Source organism: Enhydra lutris, unplaced genomic scaffold (assembly GCF_002288905.1).
Source record: "Enhydra lutris kenyoni isolate GAN:26980312 unplaced genomic scaffold, ASM228890v2 scaffoldscaffold26, whole genome shotgun sequence".
NCBI lineage: Eukaryota > Metazoa > Chordata > Mammalia > Carnivora > Mustelidae > Enhydra > Enhydra lutris.
In genome coordinates this window covers 7,214,821-7,233,223 of record NW_019154110.1, presented here as the reverse complement: position 1 = coordinate 7,233,223, position 18,403 = coordinate 7,214,821, and the positions used below count along the sequence as shown (strand labels likewise).

The 18,403-nt window shown below is 42.3% G+C and overlaps 1 protein-coding gene across 1 annotated transcript in view; it reads left to right on the top strand.

Moving 5' to 3' along the window:
* Positions 1–18,403, top strand: part of LOC111151444 (myosin ID) — a 243,387-nt gene that overhangs the window by 158,437 nt on the left and 66,547 nt on the right. The window contains exon 21 of the mRNA XM_022509449.1: positions 2,590–2,744. Within this exon, the coding sequence (XP_022365157.1) occupies positions 2,590–2,744 (155 nt within the window). The remainder of the gene's footprint in view (positions 1–2,589; positions 2,745–18,403) is intronic.

The following is an 18,403-nucleotide window of genomic DNA, read 5'->3' as shown; positions in this document are numbered from 1 at the left end:
TCCCTTTGGTGGGTAGATGCCTCAGCTGGGTAATAGCTCCCACTGGTCCCTATTGGGAAGGCTATGGTCAGACATATCTTAGATTTTATGTTCCTTGAGGGACCACACCAGGTTATTTAGGAGGAAACCTTACTCGGGAGCCTTAACACGGGAAGCCATTCCAATGATATGTATGGCCATCCTGTGCCTGAGAAGAATGCAAGTATTGAAAGAACAGGTAAAACAGGGAGAGCCTGATTTCTGAGCCCAGCACTATCATGGCCAAGATACTGGTATCTAGCCAGGTGGCAGGAGTTTGACTTCCCCATAGTCTAGCCACAGGCAAGAGGTTTTCTCTTGAGCACTAAGACACATTCAGAATCGTTGTACTACTCAGGACATCTCTGGAAAAGAACAAGAAGTAGAGTCTGGGGGATAAAAAGGACTTAGCAAGTCACACCAAGGCCTTTAGAGTCCCTCCACGATCCTCATGCGGGTTGCTGGTGGATCATGGAGTGCAACAGCCAAGAAAGAATTCTTCGGGCATTTTGCGGTGCAAATTAGTAAGCTTGTTGTTGTTGTTTATCATTAATTTGCAAGAGAGTGCAAGAGCACACAGTGGGGTTGGGGGCAGAGGGAGAGAGAGAGAGAGGATCTCAAGCAGACTTCCCACTGAGTGCAGAGCCCACATGGGGCTCCTTCAGATCATGTCCTGCGCCAAAACCAAGAGTCGGACGCCCAACCAACTGAGCCACCCATGTGCCCCTTTAGTAAGCTTATTTAAGAAGCATAGGGACAGGACCAATGAGCAGAAAGAGCTGCACTTTTGCTGTATGACACTGGTGGGTATATGCTTAGTGCTCAAGGAGGCAGGCACATGCCGGGAGTATTAGATCATAAATGTTTCTTCAAGGGGCACCTGGCTGGCTTAGTCAGTGAAGCATGCAACTCTTGTTCTTGGGGTTGTAAGTTTGAGCCCCATGTTGGGTGTAGAGATTACTTAAATATAAAATCTTCAAAAGAATAAAAAATAAAAATAAATGTTTCTTTGAATCTCTACTTGTGAAGCTACTCTCGCAATATTTCTCTGGTGCTTATGCTTATCATTCAGTTTGATAATTATTATCCGTGAGATGTATAGGGAGTCATGAGACTCTTTAAGAATGTAACGACCATGGGGTCCCTGTGTGGCTCAGTGGGTTAAAGCCTCTGCCTTCAGCTCAGGTCATGATCTCAGGGTCCTGGGATCGAGCCCCACATCGGGCTCTCTGCTCAGCAGGGAGCCTGCTTCCCTCTCTCTCTCTCTGCCTGCCTCTCTGCCTACTTGTGATCTCTCTCTCTGTCAAATAAATAAAATCTTTAAAAAAAAAGAAAGAAAGGACTGTGCCTTTAAAAAAAAAAAATGTAACGACCAGCCTATATTTGATCCTTATCGAGACTCTGCAGGCTATAGGTCAGCATTCTGGGCTAAAGGTGAACATTTTTCTGCTTCTATCCCTTCTATCACTTTTTCTACAGCAAGTGACATGATCACGTGCCTTATGTATTCTGTTGCAGCAATGGATTACATTGATTAATTACTGGATATTGAACCATCTTTACATTTCTTAGATAAACACCTGGTCATGGTATATTATTATTCTTTATATTGTTGGATTTGACTTTTTGGTATTTTGTTGGCCATTCTTGCATCCATGTTGATGAAGGCTATTGGATATTGATTTACAGTTTTCTTGTACTGCCTTTATCTTTTTTTGATATCTGGATAAAGCTGGCTTCATAAGATGAGTTACAAAGTGTTCCCTTCCCCTTAAGAAGAGATATGGAGAATTGGTGTTATTTCTTCTTTAAATGTTTGGTAGAATTCACCAGTGAAATCATCTGAACCTGGAGTTTACTTTTTCGAAAGTTTTTTTTTTTTTCTTTTAAGATTTTATTTATTTGGGAGAGAGCATGAGGGAGAGGGAGAAGCAGACTCCCCACTGAGCACAGAGCCCGCCACAGGGCTCAGTCCCAGGACCCCAGTATCATGACCTGAGTCGAAATCAGATGCTTAAATGACTGAGCCACCCAGGCACCTCTTTTTTCAAACGGTTTCTAATCACTCATTTAATTTCTGTAATAGATAAAGCAGTACTCAGGTTATCTATTTCTTCTTGGCTGGGTTTTGGTAGTTTGTGACTTTCAAGGAATTATTTGGTTTCATTCAAGTTCGTGAATTTATGTACACAGAGTTGTTGAATATTTCCTTGTTATCCTTTTAACATCTGTGTGGTCTGTAGTGCTATCCCCTTCTTCATTCCATATTGGTAATTAGGTCATTCTCACTTTTATTCTCAGACTAGAGGCTTAGCAATTTTATTGGTCCTTTGAAAGAACCAGGTTGTTGTTTCATTGATTTTTCTCTATTATTTTACTGTTTACAGTTTCACGAATTTTTAGTCTTCTCTTTATTATTTCCTTCCATTTTGCTTGTTCCATAAGACCTGGTAAAAACTGAAGTCATCAGGATCACTGATCAGAAATAATTATTAAGTTACAAAATGTATTTTTTAAATGTATTCTTTTGAGAACCATCTTAATAGTTTTCCATGCTTTGTCCCTTTGCAGTTGACTGGTCTGAGCGTCTCCAATGGAAAGGACCAACTTGTGGTGTTCCATACAAAAGACAACAAAGACCTCATTGTCTGCCTCTTCAGCAAACAGCCAACCCATGAGAGTCGAATAGGAGAACTTGTTGGCGTCTTGGTGAATCATTTCAAGAGGTAAACTTGATTTTCCTAACTGAGGCAGGTTTTGAACATATAAAATCTTTCATTATAATTCTTACTGAACTTGTACTGGGCCAATTTCAGTGTATTTGAGTTGTTTTTCTTTATAAGAAAACTGAAATCATCTGTTTCACAGAAGGCAAAATTAGCATCCAGGCTTGGTTTCAAGATTAGGAATGATCGTCTAGTTCTCCAGCCTTCAGCTGAACCAGCAATGAGAGTTCCCCACTGGTGATTTCTTCATTGCCAATCCAAATGGAGTTAAATCCAAAAGACAGAAAAATTACTTTATATTCATATTATCACTGCTTCTCGTTTTTCCAGATATAATCAGTGAGTGTGTCTAATATGAATATAAATTAGAAGACAAGTTTAAGATGACATATTAGTCCATGAAGACCAAAGGAATTTCTGAGAGAGGCAACAACCTGTGCAAAAACATGGAGTTTGGGTGGCACGGGGCTTATTCGCAGTAAACCTAGATGATGCTGGGGGAGGGGGCGGGGAGTGTTGTGGACAGTGATGTGAGACATATACACAGCACAGATCCTGAAAGCAGTGTGGACCAGTGAACAATCATTTTAAGCAGGTGAGTGACTTTGTCTGGTTATTTACTGGAATTATTTTAGAAATGGGGCTTTCCTTCCCGCAGGACATCATGGCGTATTTGGGGTAGGGTGTTTCTGACTCCAAAGTCAGATCTTCTTCCCATCCTGGCAGACTGTCTCTGCCTCCCCACCATCCTGATGCCAGGAAAAGACCACTTCTCAAAACTCAATGACTGAGAAAGGACCCCGATCTCCAGTTCCTTCTCTTCCTACACAACACTTCCCAAGTTGGCAGAAATAATTGAGTCTTCTTTATTAGTGTTGGGTTGTTTTTTTTTTCTTTAGTTTAGACATAGCTTTTCTTTTTCTAAGCGAAGACATATGTCAGATGTTCCCCTGTCTAGTTCGACTGTGCTCATTGCTGCTGATCAGCATGTGCAGTGTAACTGTGGAAGTGCGCCGCCTAGACCGTTTATTTTATGTTATTAAACCTTGTATTCTAGATCAAAGTAGATCTTTACCTCTGTAGTTAAATGCTTTTCAGTGGTGTAAATTTTTTAAAAATGTGTAATGGTCATCTGGTGGAAAAAAAAAAAAAAAGAATCTAACTGCAGAATTACCCCCAAAATAATGGTAAACAGATAGTCCTTTGAAAAATGCACTTCCATTTGCCAAAGAGCGGCAAGAGAAATACTGTGGCATTTAGAAGGGAAGGGAAAGACCTGGCAGACGAAGATCTCCGCAGTCATGTCCGCCACTGGAATTAGCAGGCTTATTTTCCTCCTAATATTTTGTTCGAGCAAAGTAAGGACTATTCAAGGGATTTTAATTTGGATGCCTACACTCATGACTAGTTTTCGCCTGGGAAATTATTCTTCTCAATCTGGGTCCTTGTTTAGCAAATTCCAACTCCTGTTAAAATGCTTCTGTAAGTGGTAGAAAATGTGAACCTGATTCTAGAACTATCCATTGCTTTCTCTCCCTCACATACGCATTCTGAAATAACATTTCTAGTTGTAGTCCCGCCTGTCTTTATGGAAGAATTTTAAATGTCTTTAAAAATTAGAAATAGGGGCGCCTGGGTGGCTCAGTGGGTTAAGCCGCTGCCTTCGGCTCAGGTCATGATCTCAGGGTCCTGGGATCGAGTCCCACATCGGGTTCTCTGCTCGGCAGAGATCCTGCTTCCCTCTCTCTCTCTCTGCCTGCCTCTCCATCTACTTGTGATCTCTCTCTGTCAAATAAATAAATAAATAAAATCTTTTTTAAAAAATTAGAAATAGAAGGAAGAGATGAAGGCTGTCAAAATGCTAGATTTTTCATTATTTATTTATTTATTTATTTATTTGTAATTTGACAGAGAAATCACAAGTAGGCAGAGAGACAGGCAGAGAGAGAGGGAGAAGCCGACTCCCTGCTGAGCAGAGAGCCCGATATGGGGCTGTATCCCAGGACCCTGAGATCATGACCTGAGCTGAAGGCAGAGGCTTAACCCGCTGAACCACCCAGGTGCCCTATAATTTATTCGTGATGTTCCTATTCTGTGAATAAAAGGTCAAGTATAAATAAGAGATAAAATCCCTCATCCCAGCCCCCAGAAAATTCAGGCTTGGAATTTTGACTTAGTGTTAGTCATCAACTTGCTGTTGACTTTTTTTTTTTTTTTTTTTTTTAAAGTTTTTTTTTTTTATTTATTTATTTGACAGAGAGAGTTCACAAGCAGGCAGAGAGGCAGGCAGAGAGAGAGGGAGAAGCAGGCTCCCTACTGAGCAGAGAGCCCGATGCGGGGCTCGATCCCAGGACCCTGAGATCATGACCTGAGCCGAAAGCAGAGGCTTTAACCCACTGAGCCACCCAGGCGCCCCTTGCTGTTGACTTCTTGAGGAAAGGTTAATTTGATTTCTGTTCCAGCTGTTTTCCTTTATTGTCAAGTGTCATATCATTGTTGTGACTGAACATTATATTGTGTTTTACAAGTACAGTGATGTGGCGCATGATCTAATTTGTACCTGGGTTAATTGTGGAAATCCAAAGGTGAGAGGGGTTTAAGTCCAGACCAATATTTTATCTCCCAATAATTTCCCTAAAGAACATTCTAAAAGATCTTCTGGTTAGAATTCGGAAGGAAAGGGCTCAACATAACAAAATGTACCATTGATAGAGTAGATCTGGGTTGTCTTTAAAAATTTATAAAGAGAGGATTTAGGTTTTAGAAATCCATGAGCAACATTCCAACCAAGTTTCAGAGACAAGAGGAACAAGTAAAAATTTTAGAAGAAAAAAAAAAGGCATTGTATTTTGTTAGGCCCACACAGTGTTAAACTCGAAACAAATAAGGATAGCACAAGAAAAGAAAATTATAATCCAATCCCACTTTCATGTGGAGATTTTTTTTTTAAGATTTTATTTATTTATTTGACAGAGATCACAAGTAGGCAGAGAGGCAGGCAGAGAGAGGGGGAAGCAGGCTTCCTGCTGAGCAGAGAGCCTGATGCGGGACTCTATCCCAGGACTTTGGGATCATGACCTGAGCAGAAGGCAGAGGCTTTAACCCACTGAGCCACCCAGGCAACCCGATTTTTTTTTTTAATCCTAAATAAAATGTGACCAAATTGGTCCAAGAGTGCCTGGGGCCTTAAAGAAACTTCTAAGTCGTGCTGACCCCCCTGCAGGGAGGAGGATAAAGAGAAAGGACACACCCAACTGAGGGAAGAAGGGGCCTCACGCATAGGACACAGCACTTTGAAGAGAGGATGACGCAGTGTGAGGTCACAGCCTGAATGGAAGCCTGTAGGACTGCCCTACCAGGCACCCTCACCTCCTCAAGAACTGCACTTACAGCTGCCCCCCCCAAAAGCAAACAATAAGCCAGAAAAAAAAGAGCAAGAGAACCGTGCATAGGCAATATGAAAAGAAGCAACAAAGAAAATAAGGAAAGGCAAATGAAGAAAAAAGAAAAATGTGGGAATAATCTTTACATTAAAAAAAAAAAAAAGACAGCTCAAGCACAGCATCCAGAAACAGACACCATCCAGAAACACCTGAGGCGGCCAGAGCAGCAAGTCCTGGCTCTGTTGCACAGATTAGAAATTATTCCAGAGGGAAGGCGCAGGGATCCCAAGTCACATACAAGTAGGGTATGCTAATGAAGTTAAACAGGCTTCTTTACTGTGGTTCTTCTCAAAGGCTTTAGTATGCCCTTGTTCATTTTAGGGGCGCCCGGCTGGCTCCATGGGAGAGCACATGACTCCTGATTTTGGAGTTGTGAGTTCGAGCCCCACGTTGGGCATGGAGCCTACTTAAAAACAGTCTTTTCTAAAAATGCCTTTGTTCATTTTATTTATGTATTTATTATTTCAAAGATTTTATTAATTTATTTGACAGAGAAAGATGCAGCGAGAGAGGGAACACAAGCAGGGGGAGTGGGAGAGGGAGAAGCAGGCTTCCCGCTGAGCAGGGAGCCCGATGCGGGCCTCGATCCCAGGACCCCGGGACCATGACCGGAGCTGAAGGCCACTCCAGCCTTTGTTCATTTTAAATACAGCCAATAAGAAAGCTGTAAGGACGTGTATGTCTGCATTATATGTGTGTGTAGGTGTATACAGGATATGGGTAACACTTTATCTCTGGAGGGGAAAAGGGGAGAGAGGCTACTGGGAGAAAGAGGTTGGAGGGAGATTTATTTATTTTTCACGCTAAACCTTTCGCAGTAAATGTATGTTACTTCTCTAAAAAATTTTTTTCATTTTAATAATAAGTGGCAGCTGGTTTTGAGGCCTCTTGTAGGTGGCTCTGAATTCATGGTTATTTTCTTTCCCTGTTCAGAAAAGTGGACAGAAACAAAAGAGCTTTCTCAGTGAATGATCTCTCTCATAGCATCTGAATACTTGGAAAAAACAAAAGCAAATAAAACCTCTTGGACACACCCGAAACTCAATGTAACATTGTGTGTCAACTATACTCACATAAAAACAAAACACAACAACAACAAAAAAAAATTTTTTTTTAAGTTAAAAAAAGAAAAAAAAGATCAGAACAAACCACCAAATAACCAGAAAGCCTCTGGGAATATCCTTGTCATGTGTGGCCCGGCTGTGGGCCCAGGGGCCCGGGGCGAGCTCTCCTCCTCCGTGGCGGCCAGGCCAGCAGTGTGCCCGGCGGGTCTGCTGAGCAGAGGTTATGAAGATGGCTGCCTCGCTGTTTGGCTTGTGTCTCGGCCTCAGCAGCGGCTGCCTGCTGGTGGGGAGCTTTCCTGCCCACTCGCGAGCAGATGGTCTCACATTGGCTGCCCGGGCTGCAGAGTCACCAGGAACTCTGCGATATTAAGCTGTCAGCGGACCCATCTGCCCTGAGCAGCTGTCCAGGCATGCGCCTGTCTGGATGCTGGAAACCTCGGTGGAACCCCAGTCTCAGGCATAGACACTTCTTCTCTCTCCTGTTCTGTTTCTGGGGATGAGAGCCAGAAGTCAGTGCCATCTGCTTCTTGGTTTTTGTAAGCAGTATCTTTAATATCTGCTTAATTAAAAGAACGCCGTTGCTTCTGGTCTTTTAACTCAGGGCAAGAATCAGACCCAAGAAGCAGGCCATTGGTTTGGCCCCGGGGAGTCCAGACGGGAGGCCGGGGAAATGTGGCCTCCTGACCAGAAATCCAGCAGCCACTGCTCACTGCCTCCCCACTCTCCCATGTGTGTCTCCTGCTCCTCTGTCCCTGACCCCCAAGTACCCGTTTTCATGTATTCCCTTGATCTGTCTTCCCAGATTGTTCTCCTTGAATGCAGGGTTACTAATCATTGTATATATGACAACTTAAAATATTAGCTAAAGATAAAATAAAGATAGGTGAAAATAATGTACGTAGCCAACTATAGAGGCTTCATTAATTAAATTATAGTCCATCTCCTTGATGGAGTATTTGGGCCATTTAAAACTATAAATATTGGGGTACCTAGGTGGCTCAGTCGGTTAAGCGTCTGCCTTTGGCTCAGATCATGGTCCCAGGGTCCTGGGATCGAGCCCTACATCAGGCTCCCTGCTCAGTGGGGAGCCTGCTTCTCCCTCTCCCACTCCCCCTGCTTGTGTTCCCTCTCTCGCTGTCTCTTTCTCTCTCTCTCTCTCTCTCTCTCTTTCTCTGTCAAATAAATAAATAAACCCTTTTAAAAATAAAAACATAAAAAATAAATTATAATTATTGAAGGCATTTCATTGATGGTGAGAGAGAAGTGAGTGACCACAACTTACCATCCTCTGCCTCCCAGTATAGATACACATGAAAATACAGAAAGAGATGCCCGCCTCCCGTAGTGCCAGAAACTGGAAATGTTCCCCAGCCACAGGCCCACTGAGAGGGCCGCTCTTCCCCTCTACTCCCGTGCCACCTCATCAGGCCTTCCCTGGCCGTCTTGGTAGAGAACAGCAGTTCGCCCCTCTGCCCCCACCAGCACTCCCAATCCCCCTGCCCTGCTTAACTTTGCCCCACAGCTCTCATCTCCCTCTGACACTGTACGTTTACTCAGTTCTTTATCACCTGTATTCCAGCTAGAATACAAGCCCCATGTATGTCAGCAGGGACTACACTTCTGCTGTTGGCCACAGTTGCCCTAGTGTTCAGAACACAGCCTGGCCCTCAGAGGACTCCCAGGAGGTCACCGTTGATTGCCAAGGCTGGCTGCCGGGGCCCACGGGCTGTAGGACACTTCCGCCCCTTCCCCTGATAGGGGCTCTTGCCAACCAGAAGATGGTAACGTAGCCCTCCTTGTATAGGAAAGAAAAGAAGAACTCTGTTACAATTTCCTTCCCCTTGGGAATGCCTCTCTCCTGTACTGGTTACAAGATTCCAGCTCTAAGCGATGTAAGACATCTAGGGACAGACGTGAATAGGTATTTTAAGATATTAAGTCAGCAATGAGGAGAGCTCCGGGAAGAGCCAGGATGTGTTGGGTGCTAGGAGTAGCAGCTTTTCGCCACAACTAAAGACCTAGGAGTACTCTCAGACTCTCCTTGTTAGTAAGCTGACAGGGAGGGACACGAGACGTGGGAATTCCTGCTCAGATCAGCAGCTGCAGAATAAGGAAAAGACTTCAAAGCCACAGCCAGAGGCCGTGGGCATCAGCCAGCTCCCCAGCTGAGGGCTGAGGAATGGGTTCTCACTGCGAACAGAGAAAGAGGGAAAAGGAACCCAGGAGAACCCATATTCACCTTTAGTGCGAGAGCTTCTAGACTGAACAGATGTCTCCTTAGTTGTGAGGCCTGTAAAGGAGCACAACAGCAGGAAGAAGGACTCAGACTTCTTCTCAGCTTGACTCAGAAATGGTGGAATAGCACATTTTCTATAACTGTCATTTTAAATATGAAAACCAAAAAATAATAAATTTTAAAATTATGAGATTCTTTTAGAATATCTTTTCTCACAGAAACAAAGCAACTAGTAACGTGGATGGATTCACATAAAATGTTCGTAGGAGAAAAAAATCATCTCAATCCATGCACCGTCTTTGGTAAAGTAGAATCATTACCAAATGAAGCCAGGAGTTATATCGCGGTCTTAGGAGGAAGGATATCAGGCCTGGAGATATTGTAGAAAATGAAAAGAATCCGACTGAGGCTATAAAGAGAAAAGAAGCCGTGGTATGAAATGGAAAAGGAAAGCAGCTTATATTACTAGAAGACTCCGAGAACTCTTTGTCAGAAAAAAAAAATCAGGGAACAATTTGTTAAAGGATATTATGTTGCTTGCTGACCAAAAGAAATGAAGGGGGAAAAAAAGAAAAGAAAAATGTAAAAACAAGCCCAGCCTAGCTAAATTATGCCATTCAGAATTAGTAACTTCTGGCTTTCCACATCTGAGACTTCTTTGATGCAAAGTAGTTCTTGGTCTTCTCTGTTTAGCATATGCATTAAGTTAACAGACCTAGTAGAAACGAGTATTTGACAGGAAACAGTGTGGCTTCTGGCCTAGCTCTGCCACAAGCTAGCTCTAAGGTCTTGAGCAGATCAACCTTTTTTGTTCCACAGTGTATGTGTAAGATTAAAGGTCTGCACTGAATTTGTTCATTCAGTTAAAAAAAATACATATTTCTGTTCGCATAATGATGACAAAGTCCTGGCAGTGTTTCCCAACACTGTAAATAAACTTCACACTCCTGAATTGTACACTTACAAATGAGTAAGATGGCAAAAATGAAATGAAAGTCAGGGTTGGTTAGCCTGCACCATAGAAATAAGGGGGGAAAAATATTTCTTGAGGTTCAGTCACACATCAGACATCATCTTATGGCATGGAAATACAGAGACCCATGTCCTGCCCTCAAGAAGTTGGCAGTCTATCAAGGGAGACAAGTGTATAACTCATAATAAGTTTGTAGAAGTATAGAGAAAGGGGCTTAAAACACAGAGGACAGGATATGTCTTTCCATGGGACAAAAAGATGGGAAAAATATTCTAGGGAAGCCTCATCAATGAGAAGTGGCCTTTGTACCTAGCTTATGAAGAGATCTCCAAGTTAAAAGGACAGACTTGCATCTTTAGCCAAGATGGAGTAACAAGGATGAGATTTACTCTCCTTTCTGATACAGCCATAAACATACAAAATACACAAAACAGTAGTTTCCAAAACACTGGATATCAGACAATAAAGGATGATGATTTATGAAAGACAACAAGCAAATGAGATGGGCCCTACAGTTCCCCCAGCTTACTGCCTTGAGAGAATATGCAGGCCATGGAACAAGGAGGGAGAACCATCATGGAACCTGGGGGTTGGGAGACCAAGGCCGCTGAAGTTTGCAGGACAGGGTAACAGAGGAGAGAGCTACACAGAGAACTCTGGAGACCTGCAGGGATCCCTGTTATGTGTTCATCTAAGTACTGATCAGTGCAAGTATATTAGAGCACTACCTGAGAACAAAAGAACAATGCAAAAAGGTTATCAGTAACAAGGCCTGGTATCACAGAGAGGGAAGAGTACTGCCTGTTCCCAGTAGCCACACTGGGGAACCTCATCATTCACAGGGCATGGAGTATAGTACACACAAGGGTCTTGCTTCAGCAGTGGGGAATAATTGGCCCTACTCTTAGCACTGCTCTGGTTTCCTCTGATAAATCTTTTTTTTTTTTTTAAGATTTTATTTATTCATTTGACTGATATCACAAGTAGGCAGAAAGGCAGGCAGAGAGGGAGGGAGGGAAGCAGGCTCCCTGCTGCTCAGAGAGCCCAATGCAGGGCTCAATCCCAGGGCCCTGGGATCATGACCCGAGCCGAAGGCAGAGGCTATAACCCACTGAGCCACCCAGGTGCCCCTCCTCTGATAAATCTTAAAGGCAAGACCCAAAAAGATCAAACTGGGGCACCTGGCTGGCTCAATCAGTAGAGCATGCAACTCTTGATCCCAGGATGGTGAGTTCAAGCCCCATGCTAGGTGTAGAGATTCTAAAAATAAATAAATGAAAATGTGGGGAAAAAAAAAGAGGATCAAGAGACACGTGGGTGACTCAGTCAGTTAAGCATCTGCCTTCAGCTTAGGTCATGATCTCAGGGTCCTGGGATCAGGTACCACATGGGAAGCTCCCTGCTCAGGGGGGAGTCTGCTTCTCCCTCTGCCTCTGCTTCTCCCCCACCCCTGCTCATGCACATGCACTCTCACTCTCTAAAATAAATAAATAAAATCTTAAAAAAAAAAAAAGATCAAATTATTTCCAAATAATTTCAACCCAGAAAAAGCTTAGGAATATTTAAAGGAATACAAAATTATGCAGCGTTTAAGTAGGAAAAGTTGATGGTGTCTGGCGTTCAGTCAAAAATCAGCAGGTCTGCAGGAAAGTAGAATAATATAATCCATTATGATAAGAATAGGCTATTAAAATAGTTACTATCACTGCATTGTAACAGTTGAAGACCAGAAGGTATCCAGGAAGACCCAAATCAAACTTCTGGAAGTAAAAACTACACTGTTGGACATGAAATTGCACTGGATGGGATTAGCAGCAGCACATTAGACACTGCAGATATAAAGATTAGTGAACTCGAAGACAAAGCAATGGAAACCATCCAGAATGAAGCACAGACAAAACAGAGAAATTTTTGGAAAAAGGAACAGATCCCCAGTGAATTGTGGAACAACTTCAATTGGTCTAATATATGTATAAATAAGTACCCAACCAAAGGGGAAGACAGAAACAGTATTTGAAGAAATAATGGCTGAAAACTTTCCAAATTTGATAAAACCTTTATAAACCCACAGATCCTAGAAGTTACATGCAAAAAAATCATGAAAAAACCACACCAAAGTGTATCACAGATTGCTCAAAACCGGTGATTAAAAATTAAACCTTAAAAGCAGCCAGAGGAAAAAGACACATTATGTACAAAGGAATAAAGATAAAAGTGTCACAGATTTCTCGTCAGTAACAATGAAAGCAAGAAAACAGTAGAACAACATCCGTTGTTTGTTTTAAGTTTACTTATTTTTTTAGTAATCTCTGCACTCAACCTGGACCTTGAACCCACAACCCCAAGATCAAGAGTCTCATGTTCCTCTGAGCCAGTCCAATGCCCTGGAACAACATCTTTGAAGTACTTAAGGAAAAAAATCGTCAACCTATAATTCTACACCAACCAATAATAGCTTTCAGAAACGAAGATGAGGGGCACCTGGGTGGCTCAGTTGGGTTAGCCTCTGACTCTTGATTTTGGCTCAGGTCATGATCTCACGGTTGTGAGATCAGGCCCCACACTGGGCTCCGTACTGGGGATGGAACCTGCTTGAGATTCTCTCCCTCTCCCTCTGCAACCTCATCCCCCCTGCCAACACACACACACACACACACACACACACACTCTCTCTCTCTCTCTCTCTCTCTCTCTAAAAAAAAAAATAAAATGAAGATGAATTCAAGACTTTTCAGAGACACAGAAACTGAAACAATTCTTTACCCGTAGACTCACTGTCAAGAAATGTTAAAGGAAATCCTTTAGACAGAATAAAAATAAGCCACATGAAAATATTGATCTCCACAAATGAATAAAGAGCATTAGAAATAAGAGCTACATGAGTAAATACATGATTCTTTCCTTGTTACAGATAATTACCTGTTTTAAAAATAGCAATAACAAAGTAATTCATGAAAAGAATATAATAAACCTTAATGATTATGCCTAATAAGAGGGTTCCAAAATATAGGAAGCAAAAACTGATAGATCTGCAAGGGAAAATGGTCAAATCACAATTATCATTGGCAAGTTCAATACTCAGTAATTGTTATATCAACAGAAAATAAGTAACCGAATTGACCTAATTAACGTTTAGAGGACCTAACAACATCAGAGCCCACATTCTTTTCAAAGTACACATTTGCCAAGATAGACTGTGTTCTGTCTGAGCCATGATACAAGTCACAATTAATATAACAGATTCAGAGATTCCTGCCATCATGAAATAATAACAAAAAGATCTCTGATAAATCCTGAAATAATTGGAAGCTAAATAACACACTTCAGAGTAACGCATGGGTCAAAGAGGTAATTAAAAGGAAGGACAGAAAGTATTTTGAACTGCATTAAGATGAAAACCCGACATATCAAAATTTGTGTCATGCTGCTAAAAGCATACTTAGGTGAAAATTTATCGCACTAAACACCAAGAATAGAAAAGTAGAAAGGTCTCAAATCAGTAACCTCAGCTTCCATTTCAAAGTAACTGGAAAAATAACAACAAATTAGATTACAGAAACTGGAAGAAAGAAAAAAATACAGATCAGAGCTGCAATCAGTGAAATAGAAAAATGAAAGCAAATATCAATGAGATCAAAATAAGATTGACAAGCATCCAGTCAGATGATGACAAAGAACAGAAGACACAAATCACCCATGTTGAGATGAGACTTGCCCGCAGATTCTGTGGCTATTAAAAAGATAACCAGGAAATATCTTTATTAATATTTTATGCCCATAAGTCTGCTAGCTTAGATGAAATGGACAAATTCCTTAAAAGGCACAGACTATCAAAGGTCACACAAGAAGGAATAAATAACCAGAATAGTTCTGTGTCTGTTCAAGAAATTGAATTAGCAGTTAAAACTTTCCCACAGAGAAAACTCCCAAGTTCGGAAGGCTTCACTGGTGAATTCTATACTCTTTAAGGCAGAAGTAATATGAGTTTTGTACAAACTCTTCTAGAAAAGGGAGAAGGAGATCCTCCCCAACTCATCCCATGAGGCCAGCCTTACCCAAAACCAGACAAAAATATCACAAGAAAAGATACGACGACAGCAATACTCATTGGAAATGGAGATGTGAAAAAAAAAATCTAAGCAAAATTAAGTGTCTCCACTCTAGCAGAATATAGAAGGAAAAATCGAATTCAGCAATATAAAAACAGTAATACCTATGACCAAGTGAGATTCATCTGAGGATAATTTAACATTCAAAAATCAATATATGTAATTCACCCTTTTTACAACTAAAAGGGAAAACCATATGACATTTCAATAGATGCAGAAAAAGCATTTGACAAAACAACATCCATTTCTGATAAAATTCGCAGCAGACTGACAATAGAAGTAACCCTTAATCAGATAAAGAGCATTTATGAAAAATCTCAAGCCAATATCGTATTTAATAATGAAAGACCGAATGCTTTCTCCCTAAGATGGGATTCAATACTATTGGGTAATTTTTGGATAGCTGTCTTGTCCATTTGGGATAATTGTGTTAATTGCATAATTTGTATCACTTTAACAGTATCATTTTGGAAAATAGTTTGGCAGTTTTTTTTAAAGTTAAACACAGGGGCGCCTGGGTGGCTCAGTGGGTTAAAGCCTCTGCCTTCGGTTCAGGTCATGATCCCAGGGTCCTGGGATCGAGCCCCACATCGGGCTCTCTGCTCGGCGGGGAGCCTGCTTCCCCCTCTCTCTGTCTGCCTCTCTGCCTACTTGTGATCTCTCTCTCTCTGTCAAATAAATAAATAGAATCTTTAAAAAAATAAAATAAAATAAAGTTAAACACATACCTGCCATCTATTTCAGTCTTGCCTCTGCTAAACATTTAACCAAAAGAAATGAAAGCAGACAGCCCCATACAAACCTCTACACAGATAATCAGAGCAGCTCTGTTTAGAACAGCCAAACACCAGGAACAATCCAAAGGTCCGTGAACAGGCGTGCGGAGAAGCAAACCGCTCCGTCCAGACCGTGGACTCCTACTCAGCAGTGAGAAGAATGAACCGTGTATATACCCTACGAACTTCAAAATTCCTCACACAATGAGTGCTTAATGAAGCCCACCAGGAAAGTGCACATACCATATGATTTCGTTTATATAAAACTCTAGGAAATACAAATCAATCTGTAGTAACAGGAAGCCGATGAGTGGTTGTCTGAGAAGGGAGAGTGAGTGGGGAGGGACGGGGAGAGAGGAGCGCGGAGAAGCACCAGGAAACATTGGGAGGCGATGGGTTTGTGGAGTGTGGTGTTGCTTTCCCGGGTGTATCCACACCTCAAAACCTGTCAGATGACATACTTGAAATACGCGGAGTTTATCATATGTCAGCGATATCCTCAATGCCGTCATTAATAAGCGTGGGCCTGGGATCTGGAGCCCGGGGAGGGGTGTGCAGGCAAGAGGGACAGTGTACTGGGAGACAGAAGAAAGCAGGAACAAAGCCATGAAGGAAATATTTGAAAATACACGGGCCGTGCCTGAGAGCAGTGAGCAGGAGTCCACTGCAGTGGCCAGAGAGGCGAGGTGGAGGGGAGTGGCAAGTAGAACTACCAGAAAGGGAGGTAAGAATGACCAGATCGTCAGGGGTGTGAAGGCAGTTTAATGAGTTTGAACTGATGCCAAAGCTGAAGGAAGTCACCAAGGAGAACGTGCAGAGTGAGAAAGGGGTCAGGCTAGAGACCTGAGCGATTCGTGGATTTCCTAGATAGAAGGACGCTTGGGCAGAGTCCTCTCTCAGAAAGAAGAGGGCACCATGGTCAAGTGCCTCAGCAGGGAAGGGGATTCAGCCCCCAGAAAAGTCCGTTTGACTTGGCGGCTTTTGGAAGGACCTTTAGTAAAGCGTTGGTGGCAAAAGCAAATTGTTGGAAGGAAGGAATTATAAGAAAGAAAGATTATATGAAAGTATAGTCTGATCCTTAAAATATTAGCTTCTCTTTTGATGCTAAATTCTGTGGTTTTAATGTTTATACTGCACAAGTTTAAGAAAAGCAGCTCTGGGGGCGCCTGGGTGGCTCAGTGGTTTAAAGCCTCTGCCTTCGGCTCAGGTCATGGTCCCAGAGTCCTGGGATCGAGCCCCACATCGGGCTCTCTGCTTAGCAGGAAGCCTGCTTCCTCCTCTCTCTCTCTCTCTCTGCCTGCCTCTCTGCCTACTTGTGATCTCTGTCTGTCAAATAAATAAATAAAATCTTTAAAAAAAAAAAAAAAAGAAAAGAAAAGCAGCTCTGGGCACCTGTTGTGTAGGTGAGAACCTGAAAAGCCAGTTGTAAGGAGATGTGTCCCAAACACAGCCAGCTCCTCCTCGTTCCTGGGTCAGCAGGGTCCTACGGTGGCTTTTCTACCAGCCATCAAAGCAGTGATTCTGGAGTTGGGGTACCTGAGAAGACCGGGGTTCAGTTCTTAAACCCCAGGCACACAGGGATTCCAGTGCCCTTGAGACTCCCTGCCCCTGGGACCCCCTCTGTCATTTGATGGCTATTAATCAGACCTCTCCTATGGCTGAAAAAGAGAACTTAGGATGGCTCACAGTGGGAAGTATTTTTACCAAGGAACTTATTTCATGTATATAAGATTTCAAAGCAATATTCTGTTACCTTCCTATGCCAACCATTCTTCTGTTTTATAAACCCAAGCATTCTAACCGCTAACTCGGGGGTCTCTTTGAAACCTGTTTCAGAATGTTCAAAGTTCCATATTTGGGATTCTTTTTTTTTTTTTTCTTAAGATTTTATTTATTTTTTTTTTTGACAGAGATCACAAGTAGGCAGAGAGGCAGGTGTGGGGGGTGGGGGCAGGCTCCCTGCTGAGCAGAGAGCCCGATGCGGGGCTCGATCCCAGGACCCCGGGACCATGACCTGAGCCAAAGTCAGAGGCTCAACCCACTGAGCAAACCAGGCGCCCTCCATCTTTGGGATTCTTATTTAGGCTCTGTTTTCAACTTTCATAAGGGGAAGCTCGATCATATTTTTCACTATTTTGTGACTAGACTATGAATCCTTGGCAAATAAACTTATCATTGTTGTTAAGTTAAATGATAGGCACCTGTTCAGAAGACAGAACTCAAGCTGAAAGCATGCCTTTGGCAAAATGAAAGGTATAAAATAAACATCCAAGCACCTGACAAGTCTTAATTGTTAGCTATCACATGTTATCTCTGCTCTGAATCACTTACTCTTTTTAATAAAATTTTTCCTGAATATTTATTTATTTAAGTAGTCTCTGCACCCAACGTGGGGCTCAAACTCGTGACCCCAAGATCAAGAGTTGCGTGCTCTTCCAACCTCCTTTCAAAAGAGTGGCAAAAATAAACCAAAGCTGGTTTTGGCCAGATTGAGGAAATAAGGGTATTAACCCACAGAAGCACGTTTCTTAGGCATGTGGACGACCAACATCATGGTTAGTCCGGTTTGAGGGGTTTTGATCTCCTAAACAGGATCTGAGGTGTTTTGATATGTATTACGGGATTTTCTTTAGAGTACTGCACTGTTTAGAAAACGTTCTCACCTTCATTTTATGCAAGATTAGAGTTAGAACATCACAGTGTCCTAACAAAGCCTTGGCAGGTGGCTCCTACAGATTCCTGAATGGGTTGCCCTTTGTTGCATCCATCCTGGACAGAAGAGTAGGAGGGTCAGGGAACCCAGGTTCTTTTAAATATAAAGCTTTAAGAACTTGCCATTGGTCCCAGGACTTGGAACCTAAATAGCAAATAGGGCAGAGTAGCAAGCTTGCCAGCTCCGCGGTGTTCTTTGTCTTGCACACTTGAGAAAAATAGACATTTTGACATGCTTTCTCTTCCTTTTCCCTGACTCACCCCTGATCTACCTAGCAAATTTAGCTACATTTATTGCAGTTCTGTTCTCAGGTTCTATTACCGGATTCCCTTTAGTAGGTAAAAA